The sequence below is a fragment of the Tachypleus tridentatus genome, chromosome 10 (genome assembly GCF_004210375.1).
Source record: "Tachypleus tridentatus isolate NWPU-2018 chromosome 10, ASM421037v1, whole genome shotgun sequence".
Taxonomy (NCBI): Eukaryota; Metazoa; Arthropoda; class Merostomata; order Xiphosura; family Limulidae; genus Tachypleus; species Tachypleus tridentatus.
The window spans coordinates 148,882,995-148,900,155 of NC_134834.1; the positions used below are offsets into that span (position 1 = coordinate 148,882,995).

The 17,161-nt window shown below is 34.9% G+C and overlaps 1 protein-coding gene across 3 annotated transcripts in view; it reads left to right on the plus strand.

Annotated features, from left to right (window-relative positions):
* The window catches only part of LOC143230584 (uncharacterized), a 174,789-nt gene extending 162,018 nt beyond the window's left edge, over positions 1 to 12,771 (plus strand). For all 3 annotated transcript variants that reach the window (XM_076464392.1, XM_076464393.1, XM_076464394.1), the window contains one exon: positions 10,236 to 12,771. In XM_076464392.1, the coding sequence (XP_076320507.1) occupies positions 10,236 to 10,448 (213 nt within the window). In that variant the 3' untranslated portion in view covers positions 10,449 to 12,771. The remainder of the gene's footprint in view (positions 1 to 10,235) is intronic.
* Positions 12,772 to 17,161: the final 4,390 nt, after the last annotated feature.

A 17,161-nucleotide genomic window follows, 5' to 3' on the forward strand; every position in this document is an offset into this window, starting at 1 on the left:
TGAAACAATTTGTAAGTAGATCAAATGCATGTATGGTGCTGACATCTAGCGTTGAAGTTAGGTATTATTGAGAACGAATTAACTCGTCCGTGGCACTGTGTTACCGATTGGCTTGGACGAGTTATCTCGTCTACGGCACTGAACAGGTTAAGACTAACCAAAAGCTAGTTACATCTGATTAAATAATGGTCGAAGTTTTCGTTAACCACAAAACCTACTCATTCAATCGATGAATCTACGGACTCTAATCATATAGATAGTCTTCTCATATTTGTTTCTAGTCATTTTTTTCGTGGCTGATTTCCTTTAAAACTTGTACTTTCTTTTCTCAGTTGTGATATAAACATTAAAGTTAATTTTATTCTTTAAATCACAAGTTCTTGCTGAGATGGAGCTATTAAGACTGGCAGCCAGATATGACGTCCCTTAAACTTGCTTCTAAAAGGTCATGACGATTTCTTAGAAAGTGTTGTTTATATTGTTGGTGTTTTTCCGTCTTCATCTTACTTTTTGGGTTTGAAAACGTAAGCGGAACTTCTAGGTTCCAAACAACATTTTGTTTACTGGTCGAATGTAACATTTCATTAAGTTTTATTCACTTGTGAATAAGAAACGGGTAGAAATTGGGTGGATCTGAGCCAGTTTTGTTTTGTTTTACACTATACAAATGAGCACTCTTATTTCTACAACCATGGGCAATATTTTGGGTCAACAATCGAAGGTCATGGTTCATTCCACATATTCGTTCCCTCACAAACCGAGCCAGTCAGACTATGGGATTGTGAATTGTCTGTTTAGGACCACCGTGTTTCTTTTCAAGATTTCCAACTGTACGTTTCATTTCACTCAAGTCTCTGTGGGATGGTCTGAGCACGTGGCGGGGCCCCTCAGGCCTCTCGTGGAGAGCACAATTGGAAATGATCTATGACCAGCTATAGAGAGTGAGTCGTGGACAGAACAGTGGGGTGTCTGGGAAAACATTATATTATGCTCAAAATAGGGACACCTGTATTCTTGGTCATGAGAAGAGCGAAAGGTTACAACCAAGGCTGAAGAGCATGACCCCGCGTGTCAATTCTCGCCTGAAGCTGCGTTGGCTGGCATCTTTCGGCTGTAAGAGTAGCGCGCTGGGCAATATACGAACAGCCCATCCTTGAATAACAGAAAAGAACGGTCCTGTCAGTAACAGGCTTCTCTGTCGCCATTAGTTACACGAAAAACTTGTATTTCTGGAGTGAGGTAAGAAGCGTGCCGCGTGCATTGATCCTCGTGTAATAAGCTATTCGCGCGCGTGAATAAACGCGTAAGAACAATGAAACCATAATTTATGTTCCATCTTGATAGAGCAGTAGTTACGAAACTGTGCTCAGATAGTGTTGTTTTGGTGTCCTAGACTTCCTTGATGTGAGTTTGTTTTTCTTTTAAAATATTTCTCTTTACATACCGTCAAACTGCTTTATTTAAAAACCGTTCTTCAATCAAATTTGTAAAAAAAAATTAAAAGTTTATTGTTTATAAATGTTCTATATTCATTCTAAGCCCATACGATCAACCAAAGGTAAATACTGTCAACCTAAAAGCTGCGTTAAGCACAACAGGGCTTGTATATAGTTCAGTATTGATGGCAACTAAGCATCTTTCAAAGTTCAAGAAGTAATTAAAGTATAAAACCCGGTTGTTTCTGAGGGCTCGGCCCCTCTCTGACTATCCAGATTCCTATTTGCAGGGTCAAGCGCAGCTCGCTAATTATTGTGCTGGACTGTGAATCTGGGGGTTCCATAGTTCACGCCTCGCTACCACCACAACAGAATCACGTTTGACACATTACGGTCACAGGTAAATTATAAGAGTGGCAGTAAAGTTCCACTATTCGGTTTAACAAGGGTAGCTCAAAAATTGACGATAGATAGTGGTTTATTGGTTTTGTTTGTTTTGTTTTGAATTTATCCCGAAGCTATACGAGGGCTATCTGCGCTAACCATCCCTAATTTAGCAGTGCAAGGCTAGAGGGAAGGCAACTGGTCATCACCACCCACCGCCAACTCTTGAGCTACTCTTTTACCAACGAATATTGGGATTGACCGTTACATTATAATGCCCCTACGGCTGAAAGGGCGAGTATGTGTTGTGTGACGGGGATTCGAACCTGGGACCCTCGAATTACGAGTCGAGTGCCTTAACCACCTCGCTTAGATAAATAGTGCTGACTGTCTACATATGTCGCTTCTACATTAGAGACAGCTAGCGCAGATATCTTTTGTTATCCCTTATAAATTAAGGACAGCTAACCCTTGTTTAGCTTGCGCGGAGTTCAACAAACAGATTTATTTGCTATATGTTTAATATTACTGATAATGGTTCTACAAAACAGACGGGTTCCTCGCTGGTACAGCGGTATGTGTACGGAGTTACAACGCTAAAATCAGGGGTTCTATTCTCCTCGGTGGGCCCCGGATAGCCGGGTGTGGCTTTGCTATAGGAAAAAAAAACGCACACACGGAAACAGACGAGCAAATAATATTTTTTAATATAGATCTGACACCGTCTGAATGAATATCAGAAAATTACAATTCAGTAATTTATTTAGGAGTTGGTGGTGGTTATGATGACTGACTGCCTTCTCTCTATCACAAGAGCTGATAATATTGTCATCATCTTACTGTTTGTTTGTAATTGAGCTAAACTTCTGTAAACTGATTTATCAACTCCCCTTCACCTCCACCCCCCCAGTGGCACGTCTGTGGACGTGTACAGCTATGAACCGGATGTCGATACCCATGGTGGGCATAGGACAGATAGGCCATTTGTATATTTGTGCTTGTCTAAAAATAAACGTTTTAAATTACGGATAAAAAAGCAGCTTTAGCTACTCACTAGTTCTGTAAAATAAATAGGGCTGGAGGAATCGATTACAGTAGGGTCATCCATGCCAACCCACTCAGAAAAAAATAACATTTCCCAGTTCATGTCATAGATTTTTGTGGAAAAATTCGAGCAAAAACTTCAGTTTGATTTATTCAGCCACGTATTACAGCTATAAGATTTTTTAAAACTTTTTCAAGGAAATATATGACATCAACTGAGTCGGGATGGAATGACCTGGTGTTTATAGTATTTTGGTTTCAGTTTTGTTTTCGTCACTTATTTGTTATTATGGATTCTGTATCCATGAAAACAGTGAATCACAAGTAGTTCGATGTATAAATAGTTTAGGGGAGTGCGTTTAACATTCTAGTCGTATCCACATCGGTTATTTTATGTGTCATCATGAATTTGATTTATTCCGTTGTATTTAAATTGTAATATGTACTATATTTTTTGTTTTTAATTTTGCGCAAAGCTACACAAGAGCTATCTGCGCAAGCCGTCCCTAATTTAGCAGTTTAAGACTAGAAGAAAGGCAGCTACTCATCACCACCCACCGCCAACTCTTGGGCTACTCCTTTACAACGAATAATGGGATTGACCGTCACATTATAATCCCCCACGGCTGAAAGGGCGAACATGTTTGGTGTGACGGGGATTCGAACCTGCGACCCTCGGATTACGAGTCGAGTGCCTTAACCCACCTGGTCATGGTGGGCCGGTATAAAAAAAGAAAAATGAATACACTTAGTGCTACATCAAAGATCTGTGACTGGTTACTGAAAGATGTAGAAAGCACGGTCGTACAGTATGTCTCTCACATTTTTTGTGGTATATACAGGAAATGGGAATACTACGGAGTTGAAAAGTCAAAGTTAAATTTGAAATACGTACAAGTTTATTTTTATCTGTTCACGAACTGGACTGAACGTTGGCATAAATTAATTGTAAGCCTGCAAGTCTGAACATTCATGTAGATTAACTGTAAACCTGTTAATCTAATCTGGTGTGGTAGATGACGTTAAAAACCCGCGAACCACTGGTGTGAAAATCAGCAAATGGAAGTTTGGTGTTGGAAGACGTAAATTGCTAATCGTCATAACGTTACACAAGATGGCAGCAGAGTTAGTGTATAAACATAAACATGTATAGTACGTCTACAAAAGAATTACTGTTTAGAAAATGTGCTGTGTCCTGATAGCATATAAAATCGGTTGCTCAGGGCTACAGCTTTTAGAAATATTTGACTGGTAATGTGTTAAACAAAAATGATATGTGAAACTTATAACAAATCAAACAAAAATCACATATGGAAACTTATAACGGATCAAACAAAGGTCACATATGGAAACTTATAACGGATCAAACAAAGGTCACATATGGAAACTTATAACGGATCAAACAAAGGTCACATGTGGAAACTTATAACGGATCAAACAAAGGTCACATGTGGAAACTTATAACGGATCAAACAAAAGTCGTATGTGGAAACTTATAACGGATCAAACAAAAGTCGTATATGGAAACTTGTAACGGATCAAACAAAGGTCAGATATGGAAATTTATAACGGATCAAACAAAGGTCACATGTGGAAACATAACGGATGAAAGATGATATGTGGAAACTTATAACAGATCAAACAAAGATTAGATATAGAAACTTATAACGGATCAAACAAAAGTCATATATTAAAATTGTAACGGGTCAAATAATTTCATATTCAAAAGTAAACTTAGAACTTCCGTTAGATGATAATTATGTCAAATCCTTTGTTGTGTTTTTCCCTTTTGTGATTTGAAAGAAGAAAGAAAAAAAAAAAACGGGTAAATTGTGTGAATTTAAAAAGATTCCGGTAGGTGTCCTCCCTATCGTCAAATTAAACAAACCGGAGGTACGCACTAGTTAATCCAAGAGGTGGCAGGGTCTTTCGCAGTTCAGAGATTTGCGAGGAAATCGTTGAAAATATGGGAATGAGTTATACAATCGGAAACCATTTTGTGGTAACCCTGAAACGTACACAGGAAGTGTGCCCGAGGTCACAGACTTCCCTGTACAACCCTGGAATTATTTTGTGATTCATCCTTCAGTTATTTCTGAAACAGAAGCTGGAAAATCGCCCACCCATACTGCAAATGCAACATTTGGATAGATACAGAGAGAATAATATGGTATATATACAATCCTAACTTCTTGTTTTTTTTGTCTTTGTTGAGTGGCGACAGTATATTGATTAAACTACCGTGGCGGCAACCATCTTCTATCCCAGTGATATGCGGCACCCCTGCGGTAAAAGAAAGCTCTTCGGCCGCGGGTACTTCTGTGCTACTCTCCGTACGTGCAGTCTGTGCCTCAGACCGTGGGAGCTGATGCTTGACTTAACCCACGAGTCAGTTTCGTAGCGCCCCCTGCTGGGATGTGACACTCACTGAATGCATATTACAACGTATTATTTACTTCCTTTTTTTATTTTTTGTATCTCGTGATTGACGATATAAGCGGGGTTTCTTGGAGGGTTTAAACGAATGGAATGAATTACTTAGAGGGTTTTAAGAATATCATTAACATAAATATATATTTGTTGTTTTTTTTAAGTAGCCTTCTCCCCAAATTATAGGAGAAACCAGATTCAAATTCTAGTGTATCGTAAGAGCTTTGATTGCTGCATACCATATGTTCCCGACATCAGCGAAAAATAACCAACATGTGGAAAAAAACTTATAACAAAATGCAAAATTTCAATAAACACCACATTTATTCAAAAACCAAGTACAAAACTAAGGTCTATGCTATGTAAAAACTACACTGACAAACACAACGCCAACATAATTTCTAAAATACAATGCAACAACTGCCACGATTTCTATATTGGAGAAACAAGCAAAAAAACGGAAATTAGATTCAAAGAACACAAAAAACACCTTCACACGTTTTTGAAAACTGCAAATCAAATAAACACAACATAACCATAGGAAACACCCAGATATTATGTAGGGAAAACAAATATAAAGAAAGGCAAAATCAAAGAAGCCCTACTTATACAACAACTAAAACCAAAATTAAATCAATACAAAGGAACACCTTTGGGCCCGGCATGGCCAGGTGGGTTAAGGTGTTTAGAATCTGAGGGTCGCGGGTTCGCATACCAGTCGCACCAAACATGCTCGCCTTTTCAGCTGTGGGGGCGTTATTATGTTACGATCAATTCCACTATTCGTTGGTAAAAGAGTAGCCCACCAAAAATTGGCGGTGGGTGATGATGACTAGCTTCCTTCCCTCTAATCTTGAACTACTAAATCAGGGACGGCTAGCGCAGATAACCCTCGAGTAGCTTTGCGCGAAATTCCAAAAAAAAGGAACACCTTTTACCTACATTAATTAATAACCAACGACGCCCCCTATAATCCGGTACCCTAAGACATGTGTCCGTCAATGGTCACATTCAAACACTCTCTCTTGTTTAACCTGAAGATGATCTAGAAAGGTCGAAACGTTGTTCTCTCCTTATCAATAAGTGTTCAGACCCATACAAACTATTCTGATACTCGTTTTTATTTCAAGGGTGGGTTTTTCGTCATCAAGGATGAACGAATGTATTCTTATCGTAGTAATTGGTGTGTTCTTCTAAGTAACAAGCTGTATATCTCGAATTTTTTTATATGAACTAATGTATAACCCATCAAAAACGGCGGAGTGTATCCTACCTGACCTGACATTTCATAGATAACTGAAATAAATACAATTTATAAAATCAAAGAGGCTTAAAAGTGCTGTCAAGGAAGTTAAACGTCGGTAAATTCCTTTGTAAGCCAAAAAATTAAGATCGTTTATGAAATGAATTCGTGGTGTATTTATAAAATAATTATTGGTTAGATTAACAACTTCTAATGTATAGAAAAGCCAGTGCGTTTAGGTAAAACTACGTTTCAACAATGGCTTTTATGTCGTGTTGATTAACAATAGAAATATAACCTAATATTGTTGTTAGTCTATGTACTGAATGTATAAAATGAAGTGCTTAGACAAAAGAATTGTAAAAATATTTTTGATCTGTTTATCTAGTCTCCGTTTAAGTCAAATGTGCGCTTTCATGATTAACCTTATTCACTTGATTCTAAACTAGAAGATCCCACAGTACGTCTTTACGTTAAGCTTATTGTATAAACACTCACTGCACTCGTAAGGCTTCATGGCATCCCCTCACTAAAATCGTAATGGGCGGACAATAATCGAACTAATGTCTTGGCTTTTATGACTTCCTATATCGAGAAATCAAGTATGACGTGACACATACTGGCTTATTTATAGGTTAGATTATTTCTGAAGTAGTAACGTTAATTTTTAATAAATCGTGTTGCAATTTTCGACACATTAACAAACTATCTAGACCGCGAAACGTTGCACTGTAGATGGCGCTTCTTTCTTCTTGTAGCATGTTAAGAATACGCAACTTTCCGAGTGGATTGTAGGACTTACCAGTGGCTAAACCATCTGACACGTACACAAACAGTTGTAAAAAAAAAAAAAAAAACTTTTTTCTCCTTACAAAAGTACTCAAAATCCATAACTTTTCCGTCAGTAAGGAATTGTTCTATTTACATTTAAACAACAATGGAACATGTTTAAATAGGCTTAGTAAATAAAGTTTCACACCTGTCACACTTCGACAAGCCGTAGAATACGTTCCTTATAGGACACCAACTTTATTGTTGTGGTATCAGTAACATAATAATAAAGTGCAAAATAGAGAAAAGAGTTCTCAAACCAGGCTGTTCTTTATGGAAGCCATAGTTTTCGATCGTGACCAACTGATCATAGAACTAAACTAGACATTTTCCATCACCCCCACTTATGTCGAAAGGTGAGCAGGTGTCTATTGTATGGTCTTCTCTCGAGACCTTTCGTTTGATGACGAATGAAGCTCGTGACCTAGAGGCAAAGAGCTCTTAACTAATACAGTTGTGTTATCAGAAAGATTACCAACTCAACAGAGGGGGAGAGAGAAGACCCATCCTCTAAACAGTGACCGTAATTACTGAGTGTTTGTTGACCAGATCTTGAAGGTTGTTTTCAAGTACATCCCAGTAGTATTCTCATCAGGATAGGCTAGGACTAATTATAGTAATTACTATTTGTTGTCTGAAAACTAATCGCCAGTATACAGAAAACTTCGAATGATGACCGATAGGAGTAAAGGGTATTCAATCGTAAGAATGCTTGTTGATGAATTGTTTGTTTTTAGGCGTAAAAAATATGCAATAGGCTGGTTAGCTGTGTTGTACTCACCACATGTATCGAAATCCGGACTTCAGCGTTATAAGCTTTCAGACTTACCGCTGAGTCGCTAGGGAGCGTGTACGTGAAAATCTTCTCGAAAAACATTCTTCTCTTTGTTAGACTTTACATAATCGTGAAAAAAAGGAATATTTTAACTTTTATTTACATTATTCATTATAATGTACCAATCTCAATCATCCCCATCACTATTGTTTTTTATTACAATATCTTCGTAAACATTTGTTTAAGAAACTCTGGCTACGTGTCAGTAAAATCGAGTGTTTTAACCACAAAATAAAGTGTTGTTGAACTTCTGGTCAAATGTGGAGATTTGATCAATACTGTATTTTGTTTTTCAGGTTATTGGCTTGTAACGCTTGGCTGGAATGCGAGTAAAAGTTACTTTGTTTTTTCTTCAATTTTAATATTACACTCAAGCTTTTATGAGTAAGCGTGAAGGCAATTCTTTGTAATCTGAAAAAAAATCTTATAAAGTGTTTCAATTAATAAGGCTGTTGTTACATTTATTAATTTAGGCTTAGTATTTCAATTAATAAGGTTGTTGTTGTTACAGTTATTAATTTCGGCTTAGTATTTTAATTAATAAGGCGGTTGTTACAGTTATTGATTTAGACTTAGTATTTCTAATAATAAGGCTGTTGTTACAGTTATTAATTTAGGCTTAGTATTTCAATTAATAAGGCTCTTGTTACAGTTATTGATTTAGACTTAGTATTTCAAATAATAAGGCTGTTGTTACAGTTATTAAGGATATTTCTTGATGTTGAAAGCCAAGAGTTGTTTAATAGCTTTACAGTTGACTGAAAGAGTCATTATCTTCTTGATTTGAGCTTTTTCATATAATTAGGAAAAACAAGTGTTCATAGTCGAGATTTTTTTTGTCTGTTTAATAAAAGTTTACTGTTATTAACCAAGAATTCAGCAAGTTATCTCTTATGTGTGGTAACAGACAATCCAATTTTTTTTTTTTTCACATCAGTAGCGAAACGAGGAGTTTCGGCATGTCTGGAAGAACTAACAAAGAGATTGCTCGTTTTTTTTATACATTTGCCGACAAAGACTGAAACATTTTTTCAAGCATGTACACCAGAACGAGTAACAGAAGTTACGGTAATTTTTTTTATAATAGTGTATGTGTGTTGTAAGCACACGTGCACGAATTCGTCACACCTACGACAACCAATGTGAACTTGCGTGAGACAATTGCTAGGCCTGTCAGCCTTTGTTATCAGCAGATATTAAACTATCAAAAACTGAGAGTGTGAGTTTAGTAAATTAGTCACGCCAGCCTTGATAAAATATGTCTTGTTAGACTGAAATTGGACCATAAGGTGTCATCGACTTTCAGAAACATGCAGGTTTTTATCACATTTAATTTTTTTTCCATACTTGAAACATTCATTTGATTACCTTCATTATTAGCGTTCTTTCTTTAAATTATAGAAATTTGAACTAACAGGTTTTCCAAAAACTGAAGAACTGCTTTTGTCACGTCATTCCATCGTTACTGGGGTCCTTTCTTTAAAATGTGGGAAAATTTAATATTCCTATGACAGCAAGCTATGTCTTTAGAACAAGAGTAAAAAAGCAATTTAGCAGTCAGTATAAGTAATGAAATATTATTGTTCTTACGTTTCTACTTGATTTTCGTACGTTTCTATTTATATTGATTAAAATGCGTTGTTTCATCAGGCACTCTTGCTGTTAACGATATTTTCGGCCGTAATTCCAGGTCTGCTGAAAGAACTGCGATTGTTTTGTCATAAGTTAGCGAATGAGTGTGTAATAATCTTAATTTAAAAACGTTTATTCGCATGTGGTTTGTTATATTATTTATTCATTGAATTTTGCTTTCATTTTCATTTTAAGAATATGAGATTTGTCTAATGTATGGATATTTCAACAAAAGGTTTGTAAGTATACGAATTTTAAATATGGATTTGTAATTAATGAGTATCTGAAAATTTGTATGTGAATATATTTATCGCTATTTAAAAAAAGTTTTGTGTAGTCATGGTATGGATTTCTACATCAATTCAATTTGAAAATTTAAGATAATTTATCTTTATTTTAGAATTTCCGAAAACAATCCATAGATGGCGCTACAGTACCACTCCTGAGCGAAGATCATTTGACAACTCACCTAGGAATGAAACTTGGGCCTGCGTTAAAACTGAGATCAGCATTAGCCAAAAAGATAGGACACTGTGAAGTTTGTATGCACTGCATTCATTGCCATTCAAACGAACAAGAGAAACGGAATGATGCGTCAGCATTCGGAAAATGATATTGTTATTTATAACATACATGGGAATCCTGTTGGCCAAGGTTATAATCAAAAAATAGAAGATATTCTATGTAGGTGAAGCTGGACGCAATGGTTCGTAGGGAATCTACACAAATGACATTGGAACCACGAATTTACAGAGACTGAGAAGTTAAGGAGGTTGAAAGTTCAGCTTAAAAATTGAATCGATGAAAAATACATCGTGGTCTTCACGTACGAATAAGTAGATGCTTGTAGCTTGTTTTAAAAACATTTTGTAAAAAAATTCATCGAAAATGAACCATATTCCTATATGAGTAGTGAGTGTTTGTTTTAAGTTTCAAGTATAAGGCTACAAATAAAAGTATTATATTAAATGTGTGTTGAGATAAAACTGTAAAATCGTGAAACTCACTTTTGCCAACCTTTCGTCTTCCACTACATCCATTGGTGACCTGATATTAGGCCTGAAAGTGAGTGATATTTCGAAACATGTATGAAACCAAATAGAAAGAGTTTAAAACAATACAAAAATAATGCAAAATAGTTCTTTTTTCTTTTTTTTTTTTTTCTTCCAAGAACAAGGGTATCAAGTATAAATTTTTATCTTTTTTTTTTTATAATTCTCTTGATATAAATATGATTAAAACAGCACATATTACCAGTGGACTTAGTAAGGATATCAAAGTTAAATATCTCTGATGAACTGTAGAGGGCGAACCATAAAATATGCACTGAATTTTTATTATTATTTTTGTATTAAATGCAAGATTATTAAGTTTAAAATGACAAGTACTTTATTTTCTCCACAAATGTTTGTTTTCTATACGAAGTAGCGATAGTTTTTAACATCAATTTTATACATTTTTCTATAAGTGATTCTAAAGAATATTGAATATCAGGAACATAACATTTTGATTAGGTTTTAATTCCACTTTCTATTTTCTTGCAAAGTTGTGATTTTCATCAGAAATATTTATGGAAAGGTATTTTTTTAGTGTAATTTAACTTAGTATGAACCCCACATTTCTGTTTCTGTTACTAGTATTACACACAGTCTCGTTTTGAAATTCTCTTTTACACTTTTCATTCCATGTTTGCAGAAGGAGGATTGGTGACCCTTTTGTGAAATTTAATTATTGAAAAGACATACCGATATACCATCCTCAACCTATTACAAAACCATCTTACTTTTTCGAAAACGTTTCAAAGAACTATTTTCAATTACCCAAAGTAGTTTTGCTGTTGCTGATGATAAAAAGTCTAATAAATAAAAGACATACAAAATTAACATATTTATCTTTTTATCATGTAAAGTCAGTGCATAAATGAAACAAATAAACTAAAATACGGTCATTATAGCGTAGCAATATGCTAAAGAGTTTTAAACTAATATTGATGGTTTTTAAAACTTTATTATATTGCTTAAGAAACCCCATTATTCCAGAACACAAAACTCTAGCAACGACTGAAATTAATATGTCTTGTTGCATCAACAAAGCACAGTAGCCAAACTTGGTAAATTTCTCGTTAGACATAGTTTAACACAAGTCACCAGGTGTTCATACTCCACTCACTTTAGCACAGCAGGTGTTCAAACACATGTTTATAGTTACACTCAGCTCAGTATAGGTCAGTATATGTCCAAATTAATATTCATATCTCCACCCAGTTCGACTTCGGTCAATAGTTTATCCGCCTAACTTCCTTCGCTTTTTTATGCACATCCTGAAGCGGTCAAAGATTGGAACATTAGTTATTTTATAACATTGTATTCTAATGTGTGTTGTTTTTGTTTGTTTGTTTTACTTTCACAGTCAGTCTTCATATCTTTAACCTTGACTAGTAGCACTACTTTTGGATATCCACGATGTTTTCAGTTGAATTTTTTAGAACGAGTCGTGATGAGCTTTGGAATTGTTTCCAAACATTCAGTTTCAAATAAATCAAACGGTTAATTTATGATTTACTTATGGAAAAGAAAACATTAATATTTATTAACGGAAAGTATTGAAGTGTTAAAAATGTATTAGTTTCTCTATTTCTGTCTCTTTATACCTCTTTCATTTTTGTAAGTAAATTATATTTTTTCTATCAATTTAATTTAAAAAAATATTTTATCCTGTTCACAGACAACTTGGTACAAAAATATTTTACAAGCGTATCTAACTAACTTGCAGGTGTTTAAAAGTAAAGAAATTATAGCATGAAACCAGACTATGTTTTAATATATACCTTGTTGTACACGTGATATAAGGTATATTACGTAATAGAGCTTCGCTGTCAAATTTCTTATATTGTATATTGTGTAGAATGGGCTTTAATAAAACGGTTGTCTTTTGAATCATGTGCGTTTGTCTTCCATTTTGCCAATTTATGGCAAAAAATAAATAAAAGTAATACACAAACATAACTTCAAACAGTCAGTGAATTTAATATGATGGTATAAAAACCTTCAGATGTGAAGTTTGTTTAGGCCCAACAAAAGTGATCGAAATCATGATGACATAATATTAAGCCTATTAATTTTTAACCCCTTGGGTGTTTTTCTCCTTCTTGAAAACCCTAAAGTACTGAATAAAAAATTTTGCGTTAAAAATATACAACACAATATAATACTAAAGTTTCATGACCAGTTATGCTTTGTCAGTAGAAAAAATGTTTATACCATCAAATCATGCGGAACTACGGTTTGTTTTATCACGTTTCCTATCATTACCGAAATAAGCCTAATGTTTGTTAATCCTGAAAATTATCGAAGTTTTTTTGCCATAGCATTTTGAAACACTCGATTTATCTTGTTTGTTTTGTCTGAGCCAACTAGTAATGCTTCAATAAACATCATTGCATTTTGAACTTACTTATCAAATTTCATTTGAGATGACTCCAACTAATCGTAAAGTCCACATATTAAAGGCCCTTCCGACAGTCATATTTATGCTATAAAATAATATTTTAATATTTTTATTATGCAAGTTGTTTAGATTCTATATTGGTTTCATGCTTTTCTCTTTCGTTTTGAAATACATAGATTGTGTGAATTTAGAGTTTTAATTTTGATAAAAAATTGACATAAAATGCAGATATTACCGTATATGTATATATAATTTTTTTTTGCAATAATTTACTTTGTAATAATATTCAAATAGAATCAAACTGCATGTAATATGTACGGATTTTTTAAAAGATACTCTAAGAAATGGACTAAACGTTAAAAACTACTGCAGTTTTGAAAGTATTTTATAAGATGTTACTGTGTGGTATGGTTATAAGCTGAATTATCACTGAAAGCCGGTCTCTACTGGCTTTAATCTGTTAAATGTTTTTCAAGCTCCAACTGATATATGACCCATTAAAGAAGTGTTTTTGTTTTGTTTTTTATTTCAGTTCAAGCTTCTAAAACGTCTTCTCTCACTTTATTCGTTATTAAATCGTGGTTATTTGATCACATAAATCAGTGAAGTTTGGCGAGGTTTGAAACTTTGGATGCTGTGTTTTACGTAATTATTTCACACTTGTTTTGCTGCTTTCTTTCCTCCCCATAAATGTTGTCTTCTGAGTGTATGCGTGAATATCAATAATAGAATAATATCAAAGCAGTGTTTTCTAAAATTCTCTAAAAAGATCTAAATAAATTTTTCGTAACAGATTTGTACACTCGATAACAGTAAAATGACTTAGTAACAAACAATAAAATATTAGATTCAGGACTTGTTTGGATGTCATTTAACTGGCATAAAGTAAAAAGGCCTAGCATGGCCAGGTGGTTAAGGCACACGACTCGTATTCTGAAGGTCGCGGGTTCGAATCCCTGACACACCAAACATACTCGCCCTTTCAGCCGTGGAGGCGTTATAATGTAACGGTCAATCCCACTATTCGTTGGTTGTGGGGGGGTGATGACTAGCTGCTTTTTCTCTAGTCTTACACTGCTAAATTAGGGATGGCTAGCGCAGATAGCCCTCGTGTAGCTTTTCGCGAAAATCAAAATAAACCAAACCAATTGCATCAAAATATGATCCTTTAATAGCTACCCCATTGTTGTAACGTGACAATAATCTGTACAATATTGCGAAAAGTGATTGTTTAACTTATTCTTCTATTATTACGTATGTATGTTTGTCAGTTGTTTTTTTAATGAAATGAATTTTAATTTGTTTCTTTAACATATTTGGAAAAGAAGGGCATATATAGTTAAATTGTTTAAGAATAGAAATTATTTTGTTATAAAGTACATATATCCGTCTTATTTGTTCTCTTTGAAGAGTTTAAAATTGCTAAAGAATTTGAAGAAAGCTTCAACGTCACATAAGAAACACGGTTTTATTCTGGCAATATTTTATTCTATTTTGTGTGAAAAGTTTGTTTGTTTGTTTACTGAACTTCGCGCAAAGCTACAGAAGGGCTATCTGTGCTAGCCGCCCCTAATTTAGTAGTGTAAGACTAGGGTGAAGGCAGATAGTCATCACCACTCAACGCCAACTCTTGGGCTGCTCTTTTACCAACGAATAGTGGGATTGACCGTCACATTATAATGCCCCGACGGCTGTTTGGTGCGACGGGAATTCGAACCTGCGACCCGCAGATTACGAGTCGAAAGCCTTAATACATGTGAGGCCCGGCATAGCCAAGCGTGTTAAGGCGAGCGACTCGTAATCTGAGGGTCGCGGGTTCGCATCCCCGTCGCGCCAAACATGCTCGCCCTTTCAGCCGTGGGGGCGTTATAATTTAACGGTCAATCCCACTATTCGTTGGTAAAAGAGTAGCCCAAGAGTTGGCGGTGGGTGGTGATGACTAGTTGCCTTTCCTCTAATCTTACACTGCTAAATTAGGGACGGCTAGCACAGATAGCCCTCGAGTAGCTTTGTGCGAAATTCAAAACAAACAAACAAACAAAACAATAATACACCTGGCCATGCCGGGCCGTGTGAAAAGCTCTTCTCAAATGTAATGAGATGTATCATCAGTATTGTCGTAACTAATCAAAAATTCAAAAGTCTCCATTTATTTTGTCGGTTTTATTTGCATGTCAAGTTGACACAAGTGTACATGATTCACTGGTACAAAGTCACGTCCCAGTGGCACTAAAGAATTAGGAAGAGCTAAAATAATATAGTAGTCAAGTTCTAAGAATGAATGAAGTAGGTAATTCTAGAATCCCTCTATACTATACCTAATAATCTCTGATTAACTATCAGGAAATAGGAAACTTTCATTACGGGACAAACAAAGAAACAAATGTGGAAACATGAGTTGCTTTATGATATATATATATATGATGTTGTTACTTTATCAAGTAAAACCGTTGTACAAGAAGATAAAAAAATAGTAAAAAATCGTGTAGTTGTTAACAAGTCTTTCATGGAACACGACAGTCCATTTTGGTTTCTATTTGATTCTCTATCTTAAAGAATAAAAAAAATTCTGATTTAAGGAAGAAAAATCTTTTATTTTTTCATTTCTTTTTGTGTTCACAGTAATGCATGTCGGCTTGTTTTATTTTCGAATTATACAGAGATCCTTTCATGGTTGTTATGGAACACTTTTGTTATGTGATGAAAAAACAATCTGACATGAGTAGGTGTATCACTTTTTGTAATCTAGCCTTATCACCATAGAATAAGTGTATCACTTTTTGTAATCTAGCCTTATCACCATAGAATAAGTGTATCACTTTTTGTAATCTAGCCTTATCACCATAGAATAAGTGTATCACTTTTTGTAATCTAGCCTTATCACCATAGAATAAGTGCGCTCATTTCTTGTAATAGAAAAAAAATATCAAAAGCGTCTGCTGTTAAGAAAATTCGACTCAATTGTTGTCATACTAACTACACCGACTTCCTCACTTTCATACTTGTGGCAGTGCATTGTAAGAGGAGAATACATAGTATATGACGGAGGTGATCATGATAAGTGAAATGCATTTAGAGTTTAAAGGCCATTGAACAAAAAAGAAATGGTATTATTGCAAGGGTTTTGTGACTGTGTATTAACAAGTAGGAATAGATTTAAAATATGTGTTTTATTAGTGGCTGTTTTCGGTTCTCTTCAAATCTTATTTTGGACAAATAGTGCCTTGTTGTTGTTGTTTTTTTTCTCAGAGTAAATAAAGCACGTGGTAGTTCAACAATCGAACTCCAGGGTCGTATCGAAAGAATATATTATTAAATTGGCTTTGGACCAATATAAGATATTAATTATGAATTTTTATTTTCCACACTTAAATCTTTTATTTCATTGAAGAAAAAGATTAACTCATGAATGATCGAAAGGCCTAATTTATTTTTCGCCTCTGTCCTCAAATCTTACAAATATAAAAAATTGTGCATATTGACAGACTGATGTGATACCGGAATAAAATTGATATTGAAATATTGTCAGTTTATTAAACTTGCTTCGTACTAAAGTTTAGTTTTTCAATTATTCAGAGAAATCCCAATTTCACAAGATGATGTGATGCCCTAAAAATGTCGGTAGTTGGTATCAAGCCCCCCGCTAGTATAGCGGTAAGTCTACGGATTTACAACGCTAAAATCAGGGGTTCGATTCCATTCAGTGGGCTCAGCAGATAGCTCGATGTAGCTTTGCTGTAAAAAAAAAACACACAGCTCATAATAAAAATATTAACTTCAAGTATATTGACTGAAACTTAAGACCTAAATTGTATAAGTTGAGATTTCAAAATTCTACTTAGTAAGCTGTATTTATCAAGAATTAATAATAAAATGCTT